Source organism: Mastigoproctus giganteus, chromosome 5, assembly GCF_048544385.1.
Source record: "Mastigoproctus giganteus isolate SK-2022 chromosome 5, ASM4854438v1, whole genome shotgun sequence".
Taxonomy (NCBI): Eukaryota; Metazoa; Arthropoda; class Arachnida; order Uropygi; family Thelyphonidae; genus Mastigoproctus; species Mastigoproctus giganteus.
In genome coordinates, this window is record NC_143579.1 from 135,740,456 (window position 1) to 135,768,323 (window position 27,868).

The window sequence follows — 27,868 nt, forward strand, 5'->3', positions numbered from 1 at the left end:
ATTGATTGCATTGATTTATTTAATGAAATCAAAATTTGTCGTCGAGTTTTGCCTTCCAGGATCACAATATTACAAATATTACAATATTTACTGAAAAATAATTTATTTGAATTGTATCCAAATTTTGTTACTGTTCTGAAAATTATATTAACCTTACCAATTACCGTCGCATCTGCAGAAAGATCTTTCTCAAGATTGAAAATAATAAAAAATTACTTGAGATCTAGCATTCGTCAAGAACGATTTATCTCGTTAGCCATTTTATCTATCGAATCCGAAATAGCCAAAAAACTAAATTATGATGATATTATCAACGAATTTGCTATAAAACATGTAAGAAAATTAAATAAAAATCACATATTGTGACCTTATTCGATTAAGTCGCATACCAAATTGTATTTTATAAGTATATGAAGCAATTATTTTTCTTATTTGATTTATTAAAGATTTTTTTGTGATTGAAATGTTAATTTTATTAAAATAATTTAATTATTTATCATTTTCATGTAATCCTTAACTAAACCAATTTGTGCAATGTAATAAATATCAAAATGCAATAAATTATTTTGTTGTACGAAATTTGTATCCCGGCCCCGCAAGTCAACTTTGCACCGGGCCCCGCTTTTGTTCGGGCCGGCTCTGATCAGATCTTTTGATAAATACTACACATAACGGAACAACTATAGATGGTGTATTTAGTCATGAACTAAAACTGTTAAATGTAAAAATTATATATCCTACTTTAGTCATCACAGACCAATACCGATATGTAATTATGATTAATAAAGTAACCGATATGTAATTATGATTAACAAAGTAACCGATATGTAATTATTATTAACAAAGTAACCAACGTGTAATTATTATTATCCATGAATTTTATTTATATCTGAAAATTAAATGTTTCTAATGCCTGCCAATGACTCTTAAATGTAAAACACATTAAACATGCTAGCGGCAGGACACATTATGTACCATACAGAATTTTTTTTTTTTTTTTTTTATTAGAAATTGGCAACTGACAACTTACCTATTGTAAGAAATTAACTGTACATTGAAGTTTTTTTTTTTTTTTTTTTTTTTATGTAACCCCAAACACAAAAGGTGTTAGAACCTATAGTACTTAGTACTGTGCTTGTGTTGGAGGTTGAGAAGACGAAAGAAGATATTTGTTGACATTGGATTTGAACTTCTGTAGACTGTAATTTTCAGTAAATGTGTATGAAGGAAGGTTGTTCCAGAAAACAGCAGTTGAATAAATAAACCAGAAAAATGAAAAGTTGGTTCTGTGAGTTTGAAGTTGGACAGTAAATGGATGTTGACTGGTGGTTGCACGTGTTCGGACTGTTTTGACAGAGAGAGCAGGAATTATAGAAGCCAATTCAGAGGAACAGTGCCCATGGAAGTATCTGTAGAAGAGGCATGCAGCAGAAATAGTATGTCTATGAGACAGCAAGTGGAGAGACTCTGTTAGAGATGAATCGTTAATTAACCTAACTGCCCTCTTCTGAATGGAATCAAGAAGCCTGAGAGAGGTTTTGGGGGCACCACCCCAGATGTGGGAACAATATTCCATGGCAGGGCAGATTTGCGATTTATACAGAGTGAGCAGCTGTTTGGAAGAAAAGTAACGCTGAGAGCGAAAGAGAAAACCAAGTTTTTTAGATGCAAAAGAAGCAATATCTGTAATGTGCTTGTGTCAAGAGAGATTAGAAGTCAGGGTAATCCCCAAAAGAGATATCTTTTTACCTAGAAATCGGAGTGTCACTAAAGATAAGCATAGGAGTAGAAGAATCCTTTTTGCAAGATATAAGACAAGACTGAGTTTTAGAAGGGTTGAAATCAACTAAGTTGTCTTTGCCCAATGGAGATTTACATGAAGATCGGCATTTAAGGAATTGGTAGCAGATTTTCGAGAAGTTGAAGCTGACTGAGCAGGACAAGGTTTCTCAAAATGGAAAGTGGAATGCAATGTGCTATCATTGGCAAAACTATGGATAGGATTTCTAGTCAATGGAAGAAGGTCATTAATATACAAGAGGAAAAGAGTGGGGGAAAGAACTGAACCTTGGGAGACACAGGCATTAGTGGAGAAGTTAGAAGACAGAGAGCCATCTACCATCACCCTCAGTGAGCGTTCAGAGAGAAAACTGGATAACCAATTACTAAAATCAGTTGGCAAACCATAAGATGGAAGCTTGTTTAGAACACCTTTATGCCAAACACGATCGAAAGCCTTTGAGATGTCAAGAGCAACTACTTGTGTTTCACCGAACCTTTCCATTGAATTAGTCCATAAATGGGTAACATAAGCCAGAATATCACCAGTGGATCGACACTGACGGAATCCATACTGGCGATCGTTGATCAGATGGAAGGTTTCTAGGTAGTTTAAAATTTGGCGGTTAATTGATTTCTCCATTACTTTAGAAAGAGTAGAAGTAATTGCAATGGGACGATAATTGGATGGGAGGGATTTGTCACCCTTTTTAGGAACTGGCTGGATATGAGCAAATTTCCAAGCAGAAGGAAAAACACCTTTGGAATAAGAAAGTGAAAAAAGGCGGCAAAGAATAGGAGTAAGTTCAGGAGCACAGGTTTTGAGAACAAGTGTTGAAATACCATTAGGACCTGGAGCTTTCTTAGCATCAAGATTCGTCAAAATCCTTCTGACATCCTTTTGACGGAAGACCACAGGAGGCATTGAATGGAGCGTGTCGGGAATAGTGGGAGGTGTTTTACCAAGATTGTTAATGCATGAGTTGAAAGAAAAATGGGATACTAGCAGGTCATCTTTATCCTTGTCTGTAGTGACAACAGAACCATCTGGTTTGGGCAGAGGTTGATAGCAGAGATGGGCAAAAGTTGCGGCCAATAGCTTTGGCAAGAGACCAGAATGCTCGGCTACCATTAGGGCAAGAAGCAAGTTTTCTACTCTTAGCCTGTTCAAACTCTGGTTTGGACTAGTTAATAACCGCTTTACAATTGTTGCGAACTTTGGTGTAGGCAGAAAATGAAACTGAAGAATTAGAAACAAGCCAATTATGATATTCAACATTCTTCTCTTGAACAGCCTTAGCACATTTATTGGAAAACCAAGGTTTAGAATAATGACGAGATTTTAAAGTGGAGTGTGGGATAATGGATTCCATTCCTGCAAGGATAATTTCACTGACACGATCTGAGCAAACGTTGACATCAGAAGTTTTGAAACAGTAATCCGACCAAGGAAAAGAAGAAAAGAAATATTGCAGGGCATCCCCTTTTGCATTCTTGTAATGCCAAACAATACAAGGTTGGGAATAGCCATGAGATAAAGGTTCCATTGGAGAAGAGACAATCACAAAGTTGTGATCTGAAGTGCCTAAAGGACCTGTCACTTCGACCGTGTACTTAGAAGGGTTGTTTGTGAGAAAAAGACAGACGTATTGGCTGCATGATTAGGATTGTCTGGTATTCTTGTAGGTAAATGAACAATCTGTGCAAGATCATTAGTAATTGCAAAAACCTCAGCATCTCGACCAGCTGGGTCGGCGTGACTAGAAAACGGAAGCCAGCTTATTGGAGTTGGGAGAACTGTAGAGACAACAGATGAATTTGACACAATGAGGTAGAGAGATTTTAAGCTAGAGAAGATCAAAGAGAGGAGATTCCAAATTGCCAAGTCTTTGACAGGGAATATCAGAACGGACAAAGTGTAGCCATTTTCAAGCCACTGCAGGATGGAAGCCTCCTCAACTGAAATTATGTTGAGGGAAATGGTAGATAATCTGCCACGTTGTTCCAGTGCAGGTTGGCAGATCGACGATATTTAGCAGTCAGGGACTTGAACCCTGGTCTGCTCAAGGAACGTGTGTACTGCACCCCCACTCCTGACCACTCGACTACGGAGGCCTACAACTGTACATTATTTACTCCCAATTATAGTTTTTATATATGTTTGTAATTCTACTCATTGTTATATTTCACAGAACACCATTTTTACTGAAACACAACATTGTACGTGTGGGGCAGTAAATTAATTTTCGCGTGAGTATCCAGTACTTGCTTTCTAAAGTTATTTGTGTGTTTGCCTTTCCAATATTTTTTGTTTTGTCACTGCTCAGACTGAAATCAGATGCCTCTTGTTAAAGTTAGGTATGTAAGTGCTGTTCCTTAAAAGAATTAGCAAAACATCTCCCATATTTTTATTTTATCATTGGCTTGTTTTGATATTTGTCCCTGTTTGTCTGTGCTACTTCAACTTCATTACTTTGTTCCTGTGCCGATGCACCCACCCTTTGTTATCAGACAAAATTTAAAGAGATAGATGTGCCCCTTCTGTTCGGAGAATATTGGTCCCACATCTATTACTTTCAGATTCCTCACAGCTGTGTTCTAAAATATAGTTAGAAAACTGTGATTGCAAGCCATGACATTGTTGATTTTACTATTTTATTTTTTTAACAATGGACAAGTTCCTCGTAAGGAGTATTCCATCCACGAGTACAAAAAAAAAAGAAACAAAAATTCGTGTGCAGAGAGTATAGTGATAATCATTTGTTTTGTGGTTTTTTCTGGCCTGGTGATAAAACGTGCCCAATCCCCAAGTGTCAGATGTTCAGAGAAAAACTCAGAAACTGAGCAATGCTGCTATGGTTCCCAGTAAACTGAAACGGCATTTCTCAACAAAACATTCTTCTTTGGCATGCAAAGGTATCAATTATTTTTGTTGCAACAAAACAAAAAAGGCAATGTTCATGACTTCACCTGTACGTGTTTTGGAAAAAGTACAGGAAGCTAGCTATAAAGTAGCCGAACCCATCGTAAAGGCGAAAAAACCGCACACAATAACTGAATCCTTGTTAATGCCAGCTTGTAAAGAGACTGTGTAAATAGTCCTGGGCTCAGAAGCTGCTAATGAAATTTCAAAAATTTCACTCTCAGCTGACACAATCAGTCACCGAGTCAGTGCTGTGTCCAGTGACATTGAAGACATTATGAAGGAGAACATCAACAGCAGTCAAAGTTCTCACTTCAGTTCAACGAGTCCACAGATGTTAGCGGTCACACTCAACTTCTTGGCAACATTCAGATCATTGATGGAGATGCAATTGTAACATATTTCTTTTTTCTAAAAAGTACTACCTGAGCGAGCCACCAGTGAAGAAATATTTCATGTTACTAATGAATATATGCTCCTCAATGAATTAAATTGGAAGATTGTGTTAGTGTTTACACAGACGGAGCTGCTTCCATTAAAGGTCGAGTTAACGGCTTTGGAACTAATGTGCATGAAGTGAATCCTGACATACAATGTGATCATTGTCTTATTCACCATTAAGCCATTGGAGCCAACTCTTTGCCATCTACTCTGAAAGTTTTGCTGGACGAAGTAGTAAAAGTCATAAACTTCATTAAATCGCAGCCCCTCAATTCGTGGCTTTTTTCGTTTTGTGTCAGGAAATGGGATCTGAACCTACCACACTCTGCTACATACATAAGTTTGTATCGGGTCCTTGAGGCTCGGGTCCTTGAGGTTGTCACAGACATTCTCTCAGATATGCCAGACAAGCTGTACTTGCTACCAGGGAGTCTAAAACGCTGATGGAACTGATATTCGGGTGACACTCAAGTCAAGTGGACCCAATTTCGGCGAAGTCCGGACAGTCTGTGACAGCCAAATCCTCTGCTTGCACCTTCACGATGGTGGGACTGTTAGTAATCCTGGGTATAACCTCCATGCACAAGTACATGGTGGGTGACTACCCAGGTGTGAACCAACGTAAGCAGGGGTCGAGGTGTGGCGCCCACACCACATGGAGGAACGCCGCCCCTCTATGTTACCGGCAGTACTAGGTGGTAGATGACTCTCATCAACCGGTGAAATACCACCACTTTGCTTATTGGAGGCTTGAAGTGGTGGAACCCATGTTTAGTCTCTAGAACTAAGTTCCGGTCAACCCTTCCATATCTCTTCCATCATGCAGTATGATTGATGACTTTTGAGGTTATGATGAACGTCATGGCGAGATCCAATATTCCTTACATTTCGAGGGTACAGCTCTAAAACGGTGTTCGCAGGCCGGTCGCTAGTTAGTACACCAGACTGAACCTATTGGTAACTCTCTAGGAAGCTTCCGGATCAGCTAGTGTATAATCTTGCTACCTCTACTCTGCCAGATAGTGACTGGAGGGAGTCCGAGTAGTGTGTATGCGGGGAGCATTGTCGAGGCCACGTTATGTCAAGGATCTGGGTATATTCTTACCACATGTACGCCCTATCCAAAAATTTCATTACTTCATACAGCATATCCCACCTACTTTTTCTTACTATTGAATACACCATGAATTGTCAAACTAATAGAGCAAGCTTATCTGCAAAAAGATCTAAACCTCCCAAGGACTTCCTAATTCATTTCACAAATATACGTGGTCTCAATTCTAATCTCAACGATGGCCATTTCCACTTGCAGTCTGCCAAATCCCATGTACTTTTTCTGACAGAATCTCAGTTATCGGTTGATCCATCTACTGCTCATCTCAGATGCCCAAATTATTCGCTGTATGATTCCTTTTGCCTCAAAGGTGGTACTTGTGCATATGTCCGTTCTGATATTCCCTGTCAGAGACTTGGCAATTTGGAATCTCCTCTCTTTGATCTTCTCTGGCTTAAAATCTCTCTACCTCATTGTGTCAAATTCATCTGTTGTCTCTACCGTTCTCCCAACTCCACTAATCACTTGGAGCTCTTTGACTTCCTCTCTTTGCAACTTGACTTTCTCCAGTCCAACTTTCCTAACAGTGAAGTAATTTTCCTTGGCGATTTTAATGTTCACAACTCCAGCTGGCTTCCGTTTTCTAGTCACACCGACCCAGCAGGTCGAGATGCTGAGGCTTTTGCAATTACTAATGACCTAGCACAGATTGTTCATTTACCTACAAGAATACCGGACTATCCTAACCATACAGCCAATATGCTTGATCTTTTTCTCACAAACAACCCTTCTAAGTACACGGTCGAAGTGAGAGTTCCTTTACGCACTTCAGATCACAACTTGGTGATTGTCTCTTCTCCAATGGAAACTTTATCTCATGGATATTCCCAACCACGTGTTGTTTGGCATTACAAGAATGCAAAATGGGATGACGTGCGAGACTTCTTTTCTTCTTTTCCTTGGTCGGATTACTGTTTCAAAACTTCTGATGTCAACGTTTGCTCAGATCGTGTCAGTGAAATTATTCTTGCAGGAATGGAATCCCTTATCCCACACTCTACTTTAAAATCTCGTCCCTTATCTAAACCTTGGTTTTCCAATAAATGTGCTAAGGCGGTCCAAGAGAAGAATGTTGCATATCATAATTGGCTTGTTTCTAATTCTTCAGTTTCATTTTCTGCCTACACCAAAGCTCGCAACAGTTGTAAAGCAGTTATTAATCAGTCCAAACTAGAGTTTGAACAGGCTAAGAGTAGAAAACTTGCTTCTTGCCCTAATGGTAGCCGAGCATTCTGGTCTCTTGCCAAAGCTATTGGCCGCAACTTTTGCCCATCTTTGCTCCCACCTCTGTCCAAACCAGATGGTTCTGTTGCCACTTCAACCAAGGATAAAGCTGACCTGCTAGCATCCCATTTTTCTTCCAGCTCATGTATTAATGATCTTGGTAAAACACCTCCCACCATTCCCAACACGCTCCATTCAATGCCTCCTGTGGTCTTCCGTCAAAAGGATATCAGAAGGATTTTGATGAATCTCGATACTAAGAAAGATCCAGGTCCTGATGGTATTTCTCCACTTGTTCTCAAAACCTGTGCTCCTGAACTTACTCCTATTCTTTGCCGCCTTTTTTCACTTTCTTATTCCAAAGGTGTTTTTCCTTCTGCTTAGAAATTTGCTCATATCCAGCCAGTTCCTAAAAAGGGTGACAAATCCCTCCCATCCAATTATCGTCCCATTGCAATTACTTCTATTCTTTCTAAAGTAATGGAAAAATCAATTAAACGCCAACTCTTAAACTACCTAGAAACCTTCCGTCTGATCAACGATCACCAGTATGGATTCCGTCAGTGTCGATCCACTGGTGATATTCTGGCTTATGTTACCCATTTATGGACTAATTCAATGGAAAGGTTCGGTGAAACCCAAGTAGTTGCTCTTGACATCTCAAAGGGTTTTGATCGTGTTTGGCATAAAGGTCTTCTAAACAAGCTTCCATCTTATGGTTTGCCAACTGTTTTTAGTAATTGGTTATCCAGTTTTCTCTCTGAACGCTCCTGAGGGTGATGGTAGATGGCTCTCTGTCTTCTAACTTCTCCACTAATGCCGGTGTCCCCCAAGGTTCAGTTCTTTCCCCCACTCTTTTCCTCTTGTATATCAATGACCTTCTTCCATTGACTGGAAATCCCATCCATAGTTTTGCTGATGATAGCACATTGCATTCAACTTTCCATTTTGAGAAACCTTGTCCTGCTCAATCAGCTTTAACTTCTCGAAAATCTGCTACCAATTCCTTAAATGCCGATCTTCAGGTAATTCTCCAGTGGGGCAAAGACAACTTAGTTGATTTCAACCGTTCTAAAACTCAGTCTTGTCTTATATCTCGCAAAAAGGATTCTTCTACTCCTATGCTTATCTTTAGTGACACTCCGATTTCTAGGCAAAATGATATATCTCTTTTGGGGATTACTCTGACTTCTAAACTCTCTTGGCACAAGCACATTACAAATATTGCTTCCTCTGCATCTAAAAAACTTGGTTTTCTGTTTCGCTCTCGGTGTTTCTTTTCTTCCAAACAGCTGTTCACTCTGTACAAATCGCAAATCCACCCTGCCATGGAATATTGTTCCCACATCTGGGGTGGTGCCCCCAAAACCTCTCTCAGGCTTCTTGATTCCATTCAGAAGAGGGCAGTTAGGTTAATTAATGATTCATCTCTAACAGAGTCTCTCCACTCGCTTTCTCACAGACGCACTGTTTCTGCTGCATGCCTCTCCTACAGATACTTCCATGGGCACTGGTCTTCTGAATTGGCTTCTATAATTTCTGCTCTCTCTTTCAAAACAGTCCGAACTCGTGCCGCCACCAGCCAACATCCATTTACTGTCCAACTTCAAACCCACAGAACCAACTTCTCATCTTCCTCATTTATTCATTCAACTGCCGTTTTCTGGAACAACCTTCCTTCATACGTATTTCCTGAAAATTACAATCTACAGAAGTTCAAGTCCAATGTCAACAAATATCTTCTTAAGTCTTCTTAACCTCAGACCCAAGCACGGTACTAAGTACTATAGGTTCTAATACCTCTCGTGTTTGGGGTTCACATAAAAAAAAAAAAAAAAAAGTACCGTGGTTGTCACGTGGTAACGTGTTAGCACTACTTTTTGAACTTAAGGAGGAAGTAGAGACATTTGTAACAGTTGAGGGGTATGAGTATGCAGAGTTTTATGGAGATGATGAATGGGTGACTAAGTTGGCATATATTTCCGATATTTTCATTCACTTGAATGAGATGAACAGAAAAATGGAAGGCAAGAACAAAAATCCTTTTATGAGTATGGATAAGATCCAACACTTTCAGAATAAGCTGGATTTGTGGAAACAAATCATTTGAAATGGGTTGTTTGAGATGTTTCCAACTGCATAGCTCCTTGCTGCTGGTAATAAAGTGCTAATGGACTTCATTAAAGAACATTTAGATAACTTGCACCAGAAGTTCAAGGATTATTTTGGAGAGAGCATTGAAGATTTTGACTGGGTTCATGATCCATTTGTTGCGGATGCAAAATCTCTTCTGATGAATGTACTAGAGGAACTAACAGATCTGAAGGTGGACAGAACATTGTGATTAAAACATCGTGAAGTGCAGCTGGACACATATTGGTTTTCTGTAAAGAAAGAATACCCGGCTAGCTCCGAGACTGCAATTAATATGTTATTACAATTTTCGACTATATGTTTGTGTGAACTGGGCTTTTCGGCCTTGACTCAAATTAAAACATCAATGAGAGAGAGACTCAGATCCATCGATGAAGCTTGCATTGTCAACAATTTCACCACGCATCAGCCATCTGTGTTCAGAAAGGAAGGCACAAGTATCAAATTGAAGGCACGAGTAGGCTTAGTTATTTAGTTTAATAATAATAGAATTTTTTTTATTGTTTTCGGCTTTGCTTTGCTTTTGTACAGTGATTTAGGGCTCATAAAATGTTAATATATACATGAGCCAATTTCTGTTGGATTGTTGGAACAATAATAATTTATTCTATTGTGACTTGTATTGTTTTTACATTAACATTGACATAAACTATACTTTCTGGGGGGTTTAACATTTTGATGTGCTGTGGTGTGTCATGGATAACTTAAGGCATGCCGCAAAGAGAAAAAGGTTGCGGAACACTGATCTGGCAAGACAATTTTAGTTCAGACACAGCATAGGTTTGTTAAGGAGAAGTTCTGTCTGACCAATTTGGTTGGTTACACAAAGGAACTGCAGACAATAATTTTCATATCATATACTTGATTTTTGGAAAGCTTTCAATGCTGTTGCACATGGAAGTCTACTGTACAAATTGAAGCAGTGTGGCCTTAAGGGCAAGTTTCTGCTATGGATAAATGGATGGTTGAGTGGGAGAAGACAGAGAGTGGTAATCAATGGACACTGCTCTTCGTGGACTAATGTTATTAGTGGGGTCCCCCAGGGTTCGGTTTGGGCCCATTGCTGTTTTCTCTATTTATGAATTTATTGATGAATTTATATTAGGTTTAATGTTCACGTTTGCAGATAATACGAAGGTTGGTAGGATGACAGTACACTGCTGCAACAGGATCTGGAAAAGTTGAGCAGATGTGTGGCACCTGAAGGTTAACATTGACAAATGCAATGTACTGCATATGGGTAGCAGTAACCCCAGATTCACGTGCCAACTGTGTGGTACTGCACTCAGGGTAGTGGAGTTTAAAAAACCTGGGGGTAATTGTTTAGTCAGATATGAAGTTTTTTGAGCAGTGGAGATGGGCTGCAAAGTTGCTCGTGGGGTCTTGTCAATGATATACAGGAATTGAATTTTGCTAGCAGGGATAAGGAGGTGATCATCCCTTTGTTATAAGGCAATGGTCAGCCCACACCTTGAGTACTGCATATAGGTCTGGAGGCCTCATTTTAGGAAAGTTGTAGAGCTGCTGGAACGAGTACAGAGAAGGGCAACAAGATTGGTGAGTGGAACAACTAGTTGCTCTTACCAAGATATGCTTAATTTCTGCAAATTGCAGCATCTGGAGACTAGGCACCTGCAACGTGATCCAATTGAAGTATATAAGGCCTTGATTGGTTTGAGCAAGTTCAGTGTTGATGGGATTCTTCCTCTTGCTCCAATTATGCACCTGTGGGGTAATTAACACAGTAATATTCTAATGCTTCAATTAACAGTGCAAGCATTTTGCTTCACATTGCTTCAGTACCCTAGCCATCTCCAATGCAGTTTTTTTTTTTTTTTTTTTATGAGAACCCCAAACACGAAAGGTATCAAAACCTATAGTACTTAGTACCGTGCATGGGTTGAAGGAGAAGTATGGGGGAGAGGGGGATGCCGGAAACTTTGCTCTAGAGACTAAACATGGGTTTCACCACTTCAAGTTATTGTTCATCTCAGAAGAAAAACTTGTTTCTTAAATATACATATATATACAGTGAAACTTCCCTTTAACGGACAGCCATGGGGAACGAAAATGTGTCCGTTAGAGGGAAGCGTCCGCTAACAAGAAGTCTGAGGGAGAAAAAAAAAAAAGAAGAAAGAAAGAAAAATCGTTAAATGTTTATTGTAAAATTAAATTAAATTAAAATAGATACAGATTTTGAACAATATTTTTGTAAATAATATACAATTACATACACAAGAGATAAAGAAAAATCGTTAAACATTTAATGTAAAATTAAATTAAATTATATACAGATTTTGCACAATATTTTTGTAAATAATATACATACAATTGTGCTATGCATATTATGACTTTATCTTAAGAAAAATACATACAGTAATCACTTATTTTCTTCTGCACCTTCTTCTGGCTGATAATTTTGTTTTCAACATTTGTTTGGAGTGAAGAAACCATCGTAAGTCCTTCAGTATCTTCTTCAGCGGCGAAAAACATTTTTAAACGATTGATTTGTATGAGCGCTTCTTCTATTTTCATCGGTGGTTCGTCGTTAATATGTTCTTCCACAGAATGACCTCCTTCCATTTCTTCATCCTCATGAGGAACTTCTTGAAAAATATCGATGATAATGTCGTTGATATCTAGAGCACCATCTTCTGTATTGAGGTTTGAGTCTATATCTTTGTAGCCAGGGTCACTTGTAGCAGAAGTATCGTACATTATCAATAGATGTTGAAGTTCTTATTCTTCTTGGTGCTCCACATTGCTGTTCACAACTTCAATTTTTGCGTTTGAGAAGCCAGACTTTACAAAACAGTTCACGACAGTTTGTTTTCTAATTGTGTTTACTGAAGAGGAAATCCATTGAATCGCATCTAGGATGCTGATTTTCTTTGCAAGGTCACTCGCACACGTTACATTGCTCATGTTTTTAGCATTAGCATTAGCATTAGTAGAGGCATTTGATGCAAGAAAGCAAGCTTATGCAGCATCAGCCAAAAAAAAAAAAAAAAAAAAAAAACACTTCCACTTCACCCCTCTGTTCGTTCAAAATACCTGTCCAGCTGAGCCTTAAACTTATTTAGGCTATCAACCTCCACCACAAGGGATGGAAGTCTGTTCCACCAACCAACCACCCGCTGGCTAAAGGCAAATTTCCGCACGTCTATCCTACATCTGTCTTTCCTCAATTTGAATTTATGCCCTCTCAGGTGATTTTTCTGAGCTAGAGGAAGAATCCCATCAGCATTGAGCATGCTTAAACCATTCAAGGCTTTATACACCTCTATCAGATCACCTCGCTGGTGCCTAGTCTCCAGGCACTGTAATTTGCAAAACTTAAGCCTTTCTTCGTAAGAGCACCCCTTTGTTCCATTCACTAATCTTGTTGCCCTTCTCTGTACTCGTTCCAGCAGCTCTACATCCTTCTTGAAATGAGGCCTCCAGACCTGTATACAGTACTCTAGGTGTGGCCTGACCATCGCCTTATACAATGGAATAATCACCTCCTTATCCCTGCTGGAAAAATTCCTGTATATCATTGACAATACTCCATGAGCTACTCTTGCAGCCCGTCTGCACTGCTCAGAGAACTTCATATCTGCCTGCATAACCACCCCCAAGTCCCTTTCATTCTCTACCACTGTCAGTGTTGTACCACAGAGTTGATACGTTGCTCTGGGGTTGCTGTTTCCCATGTGTAGTACTTTACATTTGTCAATGTTAAACTTCATTTGCCACCTCTCAGCCCATCTGCTCAACCTTTCCAGATCCTGTTGCAGCAGCATAGTGTCAGTAGTGTCCTTGACAACCCTGCCAACCTTTGTATCGTCTGCAAACTTGGACATTAAGCCCGATATACCATCATCAATATCATTTATAAATACAGAAAACAATAATGGACCCAACACTGAGCCCTGAGGGACTCCACTAATAACATCAGTCCACGATGAGCAGTGTCCATTGATTACCACTCTCTGTCTTCTCCCCCTCAACCACCCCTTTATCCATAGCAGCAATTTGCCTCCAATGTCACACTGCTCCAATTTGTGTAGCAGTCTTCCATGTGCAACAGTATCAAAAGCCTTTCTAAGATCCAAGTATATAATATCAAAGTTATTCCCTGCATCCAGTTCTTTTGTGACTGCATCATAGTATCCAATCAAGTTGGTCAGGCAAGACTTCCCCTTAACAAAACCATGCTGTGTCTGAGCTATAACTGAAGTCTTGTCTAAATGATCCTGCAGTGCTTCTTTAACCAGTGCCTCCATTAATTTTCCTGGAACAGAAGTTAAGCTCACAGGTCTATAATTACTTGTGTCAGCCTTTGATCCTCCTTTGTGAATTGGGGTCACATTTGCACATTTCCAGTCTATGGGTACCTCCCCTGAGTCCAAGGAAGCTCTCATAATTATGGCTAAGGGTTTGCTTACTTCCTTTGCTGCCTCCTTTAATATAACTGGATAGATCCCATCCACCCCGGGTGCCTTTCTTGTGTTTATCTTCAACAGTTTCTCCTCCACTTTACTCCCAGTTATTTCAAGATTCTGTAGCTTACTGCTAGAGTTGAATACACCTCTGGCATTCACCTCGCTGAATAACTCCTCATGTGTGAATGTCGATGCAAAATATTCATTTAGTTTGTTAGCTACCTGAGCAGGATCATCAACAGTTGACCCATCAATATCAAGTGGACCAATCTGATTCATCCCCTTCCTTCTAGAGGGGAAGTTTGCAATGAGATGTCTTAAAACACGTTTTCTGTAGTGAAGTTTAAAATTTTTTTATTATCCCTTGATCTGCAGATGTGTTTGGTGGCAGAAAAACGATTTGAATGTTGGACAATTCAATGTGCGGGTGAGATGCAGCATTATCCATGAAAAGAATAATTTTTCTGTTTTGATGAATCATGTTTTGGTGAAAGTGACTAATCCATTCGCTCATGATATCTCGTGTCATCCACGCTTTTTTATTAGACTTCCAGTCAACATCCAAAAGATTCAACTTTATGCCCTTGAAACAACAAGGATTTTGTGGTTTTCCTATAACAAGAGTCTCCCAGCATATTTGTACACAATAGTACAGTCAAGCGTTCCTTAGAAATTTTTCCGCCCTGGCACTTTTCGTTTTTTAGACTCATTGTGTTTTCAGGAAGAGCTTTAAAAAAAACAACCCTGTTTGGTCACAGTTGTAAATATCCTCAGCTTCAAAATCACGACATAAATCTTCCAATTTGACGGTCCACTCTGTTACAACCCCAGTATCAACAGATCCACCTTCACCACTTACGGTTTTCCAAGAAATTTTATGCCGAGTTTTGAACTTGTCTAGCCATCCCACAGAAGCTTTGAACTCATTTACTCCCATAGATTTTGCAACCTCCAAAGCCATTTCCCTAATAATAGGCCCATTAATGGGAATTTTTTTAGCACGTGCGCGACAAATTTGAAGTCCAACAGTTTTCAGGAATGATTTTTGAACCTGATCATTTCTGTGTTGCCAAAATTTTTTGAGCAGTTCATTTTTTTTCTTTAGGATGTCGCTTACCTGCGTCTTCCCGATTTTGAATTTTACAGCGAGATTGCGAACACTGTTTTTTTGCCGATCATACGCATTAATGAGTTGGACTTTATCTTTTAAAGTTAAATGTTTACGAGAAGACATTGTGCACTTCACACGACACTGAACAAAACTGAAAACACGAAAGGCCGACCATATTTCCCCCCCCCCTGCACACACCGAATTCATCAGAAGTTTTACACGTGCCTTAAAATTCTTGAAAAAGGGTTTAGAACCGCGACGTAAACCTTGATAAAATTCAGAGAATCGGAAATAGAAAATAAACACACGATTGAGGCAATACGTGGAAGAAAAGTTCCTAGGAAAAGGGCCGTGAGCTCGCTCGCTGTCAGTTATGGGGAGATCAAATTAAGTGCTAATCTAAACGAAACAGTGCAGATTGCCTGTCCGCGTCCGTTACAGAGAATGTCCGCTAGACAGAAGCTGCAAACACGTTAAAACCAATGGAGGTGAGTTGGGGAATTTGAAAATGTCCGTTGTAGAGAGATGTCCGTTAACGAGAGGTGTCCGTTAGGAGAAGTTTCACTGTATATATATATATATATATATTTTTTTTTTTTTTTTGTTTTATTGATATTAAAAGTCCAGTGTAAAAAACTGTTACATTAGAAACTTTTATTCTTCTTCCAGCACAGTTAAGGCCTCCCAGAATTACAGAGCATCCTGCTGACCTTCTTGTGCGAAAGCATGAGCCTGCTACACTTAATTGTAAAGCAGAAGGAAAGCCTTCCCCTGCAATTGAGTGGTATCACGATGGAATAGTGGTTCATGATACTGCCAATCGCATGGTTCTTCTTAGTGGATCCCTTTTCTTTTTACATGTTATTCATACTAAGAAGGAACAGGATACTGGAACATACTGGTGTGTTGCACATAATGAAGTTGGACGAGCCAGAAGTAGGAATGCCACTCTTGAAATCGCTGGTAAGCAATTTATTTTTGTTCATGTATATTATATATTTTGTGCATTATATTGCCCATTTAATTATTTGGAAAATTTCATGTCTTTTGATTTTAGAGATTTAATTTCATTGTGTAACGAGTGCCACGCTTAGTTGATGTACGTACAAGTTAGTGCAAATGCATCATATTAGTACGCAGCTAAACTCTAAATTATCAAATTTTTGCAAAGGCGGCATTGTTTAAGTTATATCTCATATTGAGAATACCTTCACAACGAGTTGCCATGATATTGCACTTCACCAAAGGTGAAGACTGTTGTTACTTATTCTCAGTGGATACCACCACCCAGACGGCACTGTTTCAGGGCCTTTTGGCCCTTCTTCGGTGGGTTGGTGGGTAGGTACCCAAGTGATGTAATGATGGCAAAACAGTTATGAAGTAGTACGTCTATGGACAGAGAGTGGAGAGGCTCTGTTAGAGAGGAGTTATTAATTAACCTAACGGACCTCTTCTGAGTGGAATCTAGAAGCTTGAGAAAGGTTTTGGGGGCACCGCCCGAGATGTGGGAACAATATTCCATGGTAGTGTGGATTTGCAATTTGTACAGAGTGAACAGCTGTTTGGAAGAAAAGTAATGCCGAGAGCGAAAGAGAAAACCAAGTTTTTTAGATGCAGAGGAAGCAATATTTGTAATGTGCTTGTGCCAAGAGAGATTAGAAGTCAGGGTAATCCCCAAAAGAGATATATAATTTTGTCTAGAAATCGGAATGTCACCAAAGATAAGCATAGGAACAGAAGAATCCTTTTTGTGAGATCTAAGACAAGACTGAGTTTTAGAAGGATTGAAATCAACTAAGTTGTCTTTGCCCCACTGGAGAATTACCTGGAGATCGGCATTTAAAGAATTGGTAGTAAAGAATTGGATATTCGAAATGTTGAAGCTGATTGAGCAGGGCAAGGTTTCTCAAAATGGAAAGTTGAATGCAATGTGCTATCATCGGCAAAACTATGGATAGGATTTCCAGTCAGTGGAAGAAGGTCATTAATATACAAGAGGAAAAGAGTGGGGGAAAGAACTGAACCTTTGGGGACACCAGCATTAGTGGAGAAGTTAGAAGACAGAGAGCCACCTACCATCACCCTCAGTGACCGGTCAGAGAGAAAACTGGATAACCAATTACAAAAAACAGTTGGCAAACAATAAGATGGAATCTTGTTTAGAAGATCTTTATGCCAAACATGATTGAAAGCTTTTGAGATGTCAAGAGCAACTGCTTGTGTTTCATCAACCTTTTCCATTGAATTTGACCATATATGGGTAACATAAGCCAGATTATTACCAGTGGATTGACACTGATGGAATCCATACTGGCGATCATTGATCAAGCAGAAGGTTTCTAGGTAGTTTAAGAGTTGGCAGTTAATTGATTTCTCCATTACTTTAGAAAGAGTAGAAGTAATTGCAATGGGACAATAATTGGATGGAAGGGACATGTCACCCTTTTTAGGAACTGGCTGGGTACGAGCAAATTTCCAAGCAGAAGGAAAAACACCTTTGGAATAAGAAAGTGAAAAAAGGTGGCAAAGAACAGGAGTAAGTTTAGGAGCACAGGTTTTGAGAACAAATGGAGAAATACCATCAGGACCTGGATCTTTCTTAGCATTGAGAATCATCAAAATCCTTCTGACATCCTTTTGACGAAGATCATGGGAGGCATTGAATGGAGCGTGTTGGGAATGGTGGGAGGTGTTTTACCAAGATCATTAATACATGAGTTGGAAGAAAAATGGGATACTAGGAGGTCCGCTTTATCCTTGGCTGAAGTGACAAGAGAACCGTCTTGTTTTGACAGAGGTGGGAGTAAAGATGGATAAAAGTTTCGGCCAATAGCTTTGGCAAAGAGACCAGAATGCTCGGCTACCATTAGGGCAAGAAGCAAGCATTTTACTCTTAGCCTGTTCAAAATCTAATTTGGATTGATTAATGACCGCTTTACAATTGTTGCGAACTTTGGTGCAGGATTGATTTGGATTGATTAGTTTGGATTGATTAATGACTGCTTTACAATTGTTGCGATCTTTGGTGTAGGCAGAAAATGAAACTGAGGAAACAAGCCAATTATGATATGCAGCGTTCTTCTCTTGAACAGCCTTACCACATTTATTGGAAAACCAAGGTTTACATAAAGGATGAGATTTTAAAGTTCAGTGTGGGATAAAGGATTCCATTCCTGCAAGCATAATTTCACTTACTCGATCTGAGCATACGCTGACATCAGAAGTTTTGAAACAGTAATGCGACCAAGGAAAAGAAGAAAATAAATCTCACAGGTCGTCCTATTTTGCATTCTTGTAATGCAAAACAATACAAGGCCGGGAACAGCCATGAGATACAGGCTCCATTGGAGAAGAGACAGTCACCAAGTTGAGAGGTACCTAAAGGACCACTCACTTCGACCGTGTACGTAGAAGGGTTGTTTGTGAGAAAAAGATCAACCGTGTTGGCTGTATGGTTGGGATTGTCCGGTATTCTTGTAGGTAAATGAACAATCTGTGCAAGGTCATTAGAAATTGCAAAAGCCTCATCATCTCAACCAGCTGGGTCGGTGTGACTAGTAAATGGAAGCTAGCTGGAGTTGTGAACATTAAAATTACCTCACTGTTAGGAAAGTTGGACTGGAGAAAGTCAAGTTGCAAAGAAAGAGTGTCAAAGAGCTCCAAGTGATTAGTGGAGTTGGGAGAACGGTAGAGACAACAGATGAATTTGATACAATGAGGTAGAGAGATTTTAAGCCAGAGAAGATCGAAAAGAGGAGGTTCCAAATTACCAAGGCTCTAACAGGGAATATCGGAACGGACATATGCACAAGTACCACCTTTGAGGCGAAAGGAATCATACAACGAATAATTTGGACACTGAGATTAGCAGTAATTGAATAAACCGATAACTGTGATTCTGTCAGAAAAAGTACATGGGGTTTGGCAGACTGTCGTATTGGTTGCATTGGTGCATTAGGTGGTTCCACGTCTCTTCCTCCCCACTGCACAGTGGATTATCCACCCAGACCAAAAAGTTATTATTTTGGCTCGGAATGGATCGTGTCCTGTAATTAAAAATTTCATGTTTAGTCCTAGGAAGAACGGGGGGGGGGTGCTTTTGGGTACACCCTGTCAATATATTTAGAAGGAATGTCTTCGTAATTTCTTCATAATTTCTCCTTTGGTGGAGTTTGCCCACCTATCCTACCACGTCTGCTGTGGGTGTTGCGTTAGTCTGGTTTTTTCTATTTTCTGGTCATTTGCAGGGTTGACAGTGAATCCAGCAAAGGCGGTGGGGGTTCCTCTGGCATAATAATAATACATGAATGCAGTCTTATCAACCTCAAGGTCTAGGGGAAGGGCTCCCGCTATGACCTGTAGGGCATGCGTACTTACTGTACGGCAGGCTCAGGTGATGACAAGGAGAAGGGTTCTTTGGATTGAGTCTAATTGTTCTCTATTTACTGTCACCGTGGTTTTGTTGTACCAGATCGGTGCACCGTATGTAATTACGGGAGTAAAGATCATTTTATAGTATAATGACAGGATGCGTTTGTTAAGCCCTCCAGTCCTTTTTGAAGACTCTTGCAATGTGTGCCAAATACGTTCTTATTTTGTTTGTTATACACTGGAGGTGTGTAGAAAAGACAGGTTTGTGTCTAGTATATCCTAGTCAAATATCCTAGATATTTGAGTTGCATGGCGAGTTTCAAGGTGGTTACTCCAATCTTGATTTTAGGCGGTCTTCATAGTTGCAATTTGCCCTTCCAAGAGGATTGTACTGGTTATTGCAGAAGAGATTTTTAAAAAATGGGTTGAAGCCTATTCCTGGAGTTTTGTCAGTGCTGGGTTTGTGATAACCTCAAGTTGGGCTCTAGAGTCAGCCATTATTGTGATGATGAGATCATCCACGAAGGCCTGGGAGGGAGCTTCACCCAAATCAAGGGTTAGGAATTCATCCATGACCATGTAATAAGATAAGATTTTCATTCCTGTGATCACGACATACGGTCAGAAAGCGTTGTCAGCTTCAGGAAGGAAAATCGTTTTGAATATTTTCGTTAGATTCTTTTAATTGCGTTAATTTGATTTTTCATTGTTTTAAATTGATTTGAATTGTGTTAAATTGATTATTTAATTATTTATATTTTACTCTAATGTACCGGTAATTTTTCGTTTTTTCCGTATTAATTTCTGGAGGGTATCATACGGAAGTGTTCTACGTACTATTTTGAGGTAAACTCCTCTTATTATTTTACTAATATTATTATCAACGTAGAACATATTGAGTAGTACAGCTCTGATTCATACTATCAGATTAATTTTACATTAGCAGTCTTTCAATCTTCGGGAAAGGTGCCTGTTTGGAGGCATTTGTTTAATACGGATAGGAGGAGTTTTGGTGCTATCTCTGCCACCCTCCTGTTGATCTCAGGCTCCAGGAGGTGAAGTCCTGGGAATTTCTTGTTCTTTATTTGTGCTGCTGCCATTTTCAGTTCTTCTTCTGTAAAGAGTAGCTTCAGTTGTTCCTGGGAGTACTGTTCATTTTCCTGGTGTATCATAGTCTGCTGGAGAGTGTATGGTGTGACTAGTTCTTGGTAGATTGCATTCAGGATGTTATTGATTGAGTCATCCCACGTTGCGGCCAATGTGCCCTGTAGCATGAGGGTCATGGATGTGACCTCACCTCTGGGGAGTTATTAGTTGTGACTTTTTACGCCAAGTAAATACTTGTCAGTATTTGAGACAAGTTGCTCCCAGGCCTTCCTTTTGCTCTTCTTTATAAGTTCCATGTAGTGGTTTCTAGCATTTTTGTATCTTTCCCTCAGTGCCGCCACCTCCAACCATAGGCCAACTCCACTGGGCTTGCTGGAATTGTTTTTGCCTCACGATCACTTCCCTTTGCAGGCTCTGGATTTCTGGGTTCCACCAAGGGACTGCTCCTGGCGCTGGTGTCTTTCTTTTTATGGCTGCTTCTGCAGCGGTTATAATTTGGTTTGTGACTTCCCTTTGTAGACCATCAGGGTCCTTCTGTTGCAGGTCTTGCTATAGAAGTTGGTTTGATGTTGATAGGATCTCTGCAAAGAGTTCCCAGTTCGCTTTTTGCAGTCTGAACCTGTTGAGGGTGTGCTTGATAACCGGTTTTCTGTTTAGAGTTTGCAGGATTTGAAAGGCAATCACCCTGTGGTCGGATGTCATCCAGAAGTCCATAACCTCCGAACCCATAACATAGCCAGCGAAGCTGTTGGTTGCCAGGGTGATGTCAATAGTTGCCTCCCACAGGGTGTTGCAGAAGGTTGGTAGTTGATGTGGTCTGTTAAGTCAAACCAGAGTTGAGCTTGCTAGGAACTCCTCGAGGATTTCTCCATTTCTTGTGCTGCAGCGATTAGGGATAGTGCTGTGCCAGGACAGAGATCGGCAGTTCATGTCAGCTCCAACGAGAATTTTCTGGTTTGGGAGAGCGTTTAAGAACATCTGGAGGTATTGGGTGGCGAAGGTTATTTCCTTCCCTGGTCTACCGTATAAGGATACTACATAAAATGCACCCAAGGCTGTGATCAAGTGGGCGCATGTTGCCACAGAACTGCATTAGTTTTGTGTTAGTAATGCTTGGATTATGAACTGTCACAGCAGTCCATGGAATATTCTTTTCAGTGTGTTCCACTTTGTATGTGGTCAGGTAACCCTGTATACATCCTGCATGGGTGTAGGGCTCTTGGAGAATTAATATATCAATGTTCTCCTCGTCCACCTTCTTTCTAAGTTGCTCTGTGGACTTTTCGCTGAAGTAACTTAATTATCCCCAGGGGCTCACATCTGGTGAGTATGGGTTTGGCACACCCAGGGTCCTGAGCTGGATATCATCATTCTTCTCTTTCTTGATGAGTCCTTTCTACTTCTGACTCTCTCTCTCTCTCTCTCTCTCTCTCTCTCTCTCTCTCTCTCTGTCACTCTCAGGGTAACTCAGGAATTTTTTTGGCTAGTGCAGCATAAGCCTCAGGCTTCCTTGCACCCTATGGCTAATAATAATAATAATAATAAAAAGTATAACTGCACAATATGAGAGATGCCTGATGGTATATAAGATGAATTAAAACTAAGATGCATTAAAGGCTTATGTCTCAGGCTGCAAGAGAGTTAGACTGTGTACAAGTTAATGCAAATGCATCATATTAGTACACAGCTAAACTCTAAATTAGCGATTTTTGCAAAGGTGGCATCGTTTAAGTTATATCTTATATTGTGAATCACAACAAGTTGCCATGATATTGCACCACTTCGAATAAGTAACACTTCACCAGAGAAGACTGTTGTAACTTATTCTCAGTGGATACCACCACCCAGACGGCACCGTTTTGAAAATGGTATGGGATAAAGATCTCAGCTATCCTCACACTATCGCTATGAGACTGAGCAAAGAAAGAAAGAAGTAGGAAAGTGAGAGTAAGAGAGGAAGAGGAAAAGATGCTGTAGAACAATGAAAGGGATAGTCAGTCAGTTCTCACCCTCACACAAACTCAAAGCTCCATTCCCCGATTAGGTAATGCACCCCACCACAGAAGACTGTTATTGCCCAATCGGGGTCCCACAACAATAATTCAGTTCTTCCCAGTGGTGCTGTTTCTGGCTATTTGGCTTTCATCAGTGGGCAGGAGGCATCTTGGTTAAACCAGATGTGCTTTCCAGTTCTCAGATATTTCTTCAAAATTAAAACCCATCAAGTACTCTATATGGGTCCTGCTTTGGAACTACATAATACTCCATATGGTTATATATATAAAAAAAAAAAAAAAAAAAACACATCCTCGTCCGCTCACATTTGTGTACCTTCCAACCCAATAGAGTTACTTACTCTCACACTCCATGGAGGGTCCCATGTGACCACCAAAGTGGCAGCCAACTGGAGTTTGCTTACCCTACCTGGATTCTATGGTCATCCACCTCTTTCATTCACCATTTACTAAAAACAGATAACAAAGCTTAGCGATCACACATGCGGGAGACAGACCACCTGCCTGCAGCTGACCTGGTCCCTTTCCCTCTTAAAACTAAGCTAATCAAGTTATTAATCCCCTCCCCCTAACTCAGACTAATCATTACCATCTAAGCTACACATATATTTTATTGTCTAGTAATCGACATAGAGGTGTGGGATAACACCATAGTTGTAAGAATTTTTGCTTACCCAGTTATAGTAATCCAATTACCAAAAACTTTCTGATTGCTGTATATATCATTCAGAGGGCATACTGTCATACCTCCACAGCAGATCCTCCTTTTCTTTTCCTGATTTTCCAAGCCTGATATTTCCCTTCATTTAGCAGATATATCCGAATACTTGTTGCTCTAGATATCAGGGCCGGAAACTGTAAAAATAGTACTTGTTCCCTGGTCAGACGCGGTATTCCCATTATTTGGTGTACACTAATCCAGATACGCTGCATAGCTGGACAGGAGAAAAATGCATGTTTGACTGTTTCATGCGCCTTGCAGTATAGACAAGCTACATTCATATGCCCTTGGAACTTGGCCTTATTTATCTCCACTGGCAAATGTCCATGTGTTATCCTCCAAGCCAGGTCTTTCCGTGACCCCTCTGATGTTTTTGTAAATATCTAGTTGCCTTAGTATGGGTTCTAATGGTAAAGAGAACAGTGCAGGACTCAGTGGGCACTCCTATCTTACCCCCCCTGTTCCAGTTTTATTTTATCTGAGCTGTAGCCATTAATCAGTAGAGTGGTGTGTGCCCCTCTGTACAAACTCATAATAGCCAATCTTAACAGAGAGCTGATTTGAACTACGTGCAGTAAACTACTTAAGTATTCTGGGGAAAGCTTATCGAAGGCCTTGGCTAGATCAAGAATAGCCACCACTGTATTGTATCGTGTTTGCTTACAGTACCCTTGCAAATCCCTCAGAAATGACAGATTTGCCATGATGGATCTTGTAGGAATTGCGTATGTTTGATTAGGGCCTGCAATACGGTCTAAATATCTTTGTAATTTTTATAAGTTGTATCCTAAATATCACTTTAGGATACAACTTATAATCAGTGTTAAGTAGCGACACTGGCCTCCAATCACCCACTTCTTTTCCTCTTTTGCCTTGTTTTTTAAGAAATACAGTTTGGGCTTCTAAAAACCCTTCCGGGACTACCCCTCCCGAAAAGAACTCCGAAAAAATGAATTTTAACAGTCACATTAATTGTACCACATATATTATTGCCATCAAAGCCAAACAGTTGAAATACAAAAGCCAATACAGTAAAAGCTAATTAAATCAGACAATTAACTAATAGAAGTAAAGGGTTGTTTGAATTATGGTGTACTATTTTACAGTCACGTTTGGGATTGAGATCGTGGTAGGTGGCCCAAAAATGCTCCGCAACTGCGGACTGGTCCGTCTCAGCAAGGCATATTGCTCTCTCATGCTCTGTAAGCCGATCTTGAAGATGTTTTGATGTCTCACCGATGTAGCTGCTGTCACAGTCCCTGCAGGTGATGCGGTATATTACATTGCTGCGTAAGAGAGGTGTGACAGGGGTCCTTACACTGGAGATAAGAGAATGTAGGTTTCTGCAGGGTAATTGTGTGCATTAGATGCGGTAATCTCTGAGGATTCTTGAGATCTGCCCTGACACGCCTGAATAGTATGGAATGTAGGCGGTTGGTCTATTGTCCTGGTTCTGGGGTCTTGGGTGGGCTGCGAGTTCCTGTGCTTGTAATAGGCACCTATCTAGCATGTGGGTTGGATAGCCACATTTGGTTAGGTCTGCCTTCACACGAGAGATCTCGCTGCGTCTAATTGCATCAGTGCTGGAATGGCTCCAAGCCCTGGAGAATAGAGTGCGGGCAGTGCTGTTGAGATGACTGGGTGCATGGCCAGATCTGTAGTTAGTAAATTGTCCGCACCACATAGGTTTACAGTATACCGAAGTCTCTCGACGGGCCTACGAGCTGCACTAAGACATCCAGGAACGGGAGTGACTCGTTGACTTCTAACTCTAAGGTAAACTGGATGAAATTAGATAGGGAATTGAGGTGTTCTAGTAATGCTGTTTCAGAGCCACGTGGGATTACAGTGAAAATATCGTCAACGTATCTGCACCATGTTGTAATAGGCACATGTGAGTTCAGGAGTATCTGCTCCTCCAAATCTTCCATGGCGATGTTGGCTACTATGGAACTAACAGGGGCACCTATAGCAGTGCCATGCATGCGTTGGTAGACTGAATCCTCAAAAGTGAAGATGCTGCTTGATAAACATAGGTTGAGGGCGGTGCAAATGTCATCAGTCGATAGTGATGTTCTGGTTGAGAGACTTAAGTCATTCTCGAGGAGCCTTCTGTCGCAGTGTACGGCCTGTTGGACGGGAATTGAAGTAAATAATGAAACCACATCAAACGATGCCATGATGGTGTCAGGAATTGAAAGGTCTTTAATGAGGTGGATGAATTCACCGCTATTTTTGACAGTGTGTGTGGTATTTCCTACAAGAGGTGATAGGAGGCGCGCACTATACTTAGACAGCTCATACGTTGGAGCATTGCAGCAGGATACTATAGGTCTGAGAGGGACACCTGGTTTATGGATTTTTGGCCATCCATAGAACTGTGGTAGTTGGCAGCCAGTGGCATGCAGAAGACGCTGAGTTGCAGCCGAGATTTTCTTCTCTCTAAACCATATGTGGACGAGTTTATTGACATGTGTCTCTAGTTGTTTGAAGACCTTAATGGGTGGATCAGACAGAGGTTCATATAAGTTTGGGTCTAGTAGTAGGGCCAGGGCTTTCTCTCGGTAGGCTGACCAGTCTAATACAATGGTCCTGCACCCTTTGTCAGCAGGAAGTACGACAATGGTGTTGTCCTGGCGTGTTGACGATGGTTAAGGTTTCAGTAAGTTTGCCCAGTGCTGCGGAGTATTGCGGCTGTCCCGAAACGGATTTCATTAGCAGTTTCCTCGGGGAGGTTGGTAATACTGGCTGTGTGACTGGCGGTTTAGAAGGTACGACGGCAAACTTCATGCCGTTGGATAAGATATTGAGCTGCTCTGTGGTTAGTTGTTTGTTGCTTAGGTTTAGGACGAAGGAACTTGTGTCAGTTGAACGTGTGCTCGTTCTCGAGGAATTGGTTTCTCTACCTAAGTTAATGAATTTGCGCTGTTGGTGTAAACAGTAGGTATCAGAGATGTGGTTGGCTCAGCGATGGATGGTATGTACAAGGTTTGTAAATATGACAGGCGAGATCTTACCTTGTAGTTCTTGTAAGAGCCTGAACTTGTTGTAGTCAGCGCTTTTGATTGCACAGTGGAGGTAGATTATCCACAATTTTAATGTTTGTAGACCGAAGTTAAGGCAGGCACGTTCCATGCGAGAGTTGTGGAATGGGATTCTGTAGCGGAACCCTTTAGGAATGATGTACTTGCTTTTGCACCTATGTGCAAACGTTGATGCTGTCTGTTGCGGGCTATTAAAAAGAAGGACTTCTGTAACTGCACACAATCGTTGTAAATATTGCGGCCGTAAAGGGAATGTATTACGACAAATAGGCCTGGTTTACTGGGATCCATGGTTAAAAAGAATACAACGATATAAACCAGTAAAATGTATTTAATATAGATAATACAATAAAATACAGTAGAAGCTTTCGAGACAGTTGTGTCTCTTTATCAATTAATTTGACTAAATTTGAATACAACGGATATAGCCATGCATGCAGTGAGGCGCGTTATTCATTCAAGCTGGTTTCCTATTGTTGTCACACGGACATGCGCTGTTTTACTCCACCGCTTGTCGAGTTTTAAATGGTTGTCTCTAGGATGGGGTGCAATCTCATGTCTTTTGATCGGTTTATGGCCTTCAGATTGTTCAATATGGCAAGTGACTCTAGTCATAGGTGGTGGCGAAAGTGTCGTGAGTGGTCTACTATTTCACAGTCACGTTTGGGATTGAGATCGTGGTGGGTGGCCCAAAAATGCTCTGCGACTGTGGACTGGTCCGTCTCAGCAAGGCGGATTGCTCTCTCATGCTCTGTAAGGCGATCTTGAAGACGTCTTGATGTCTCACTGATGTAGCACCTGTCACTGTCTCTGCAGGTGATGCGGTATATTACATTGCTGCGTAAGAGAGGTGTGACAGGGGTCTTCACACTGGAGATAAGAGAACTTAGGATTCTGCAGGGTAATTGTACACGTTTGATGCAGTAATCTCTGAGGATTCTTGAGATCCGTCCTGACATGCCTGGATAGTATGGCACTGCTATGGGTGCCCCTGTTAGTTCCATAGTAGCCAACATCACCATGGAAGATTTGGAGGAGCAGATACTCCTGAATCCACCTGAGCCTATTACAGGATGGTACAGATATTGACGATATTTTCACTGTAATCACACGTGGCTCTGAAACAGCATTACTAGAACACCTCAATTCCCTATCTAATTTCATCCAGTTTACCCTAGGATTAGAAGTCAACGAGTCACTCCCGTTCCTGGATGTCTTAGTGCAGCACGTAGGCTCACGTCTAGAGACTTCAGTATACTGTAAACCTATGTGGTGCGGACAATTTACTAACTACAGATCCGGCCATGCACCCAGTCATCTCAACAGCACTGCCCGCACTCTATTCACCAGGGCTTGAAGCTATTCCAGCACTGATGCAATAAGACTCAGCGAGATCTCTCGTGCGAACAGTTATTTGGTTAGGTCTGCCTAACGAGA

At 40.6% G+C, this 27,868-nt stretch overlaps 1 protein-coding gene across 3 annotated transcripts in view; it reads left to right on the top strand.

The window, feature by feature from the left end:
- The window catches only part of LOC150085722 (roundabout homolog 1-like), a 1,418,757-nt gene that overhangs the window by 396,074 nt on the left and 994,815 nt on the right, over positions 1-27,868 (top strand). For 2 of the 3 annotated variants that reach the window (XM_090374199.1, XM_090374201.1), the window contains exon 2: positions 15,843-16,136. In XM_090374199.1, the coding sequence (XP_090230325.1) occupies positions 15,843-16,136 (294 nt within the window). The remainder of the gene's footprint in view (positions 1-15,842; positions 16,137-27,868) is intronic. The other variant, XM_090374202.1, reaches the window with a different exon arrangement.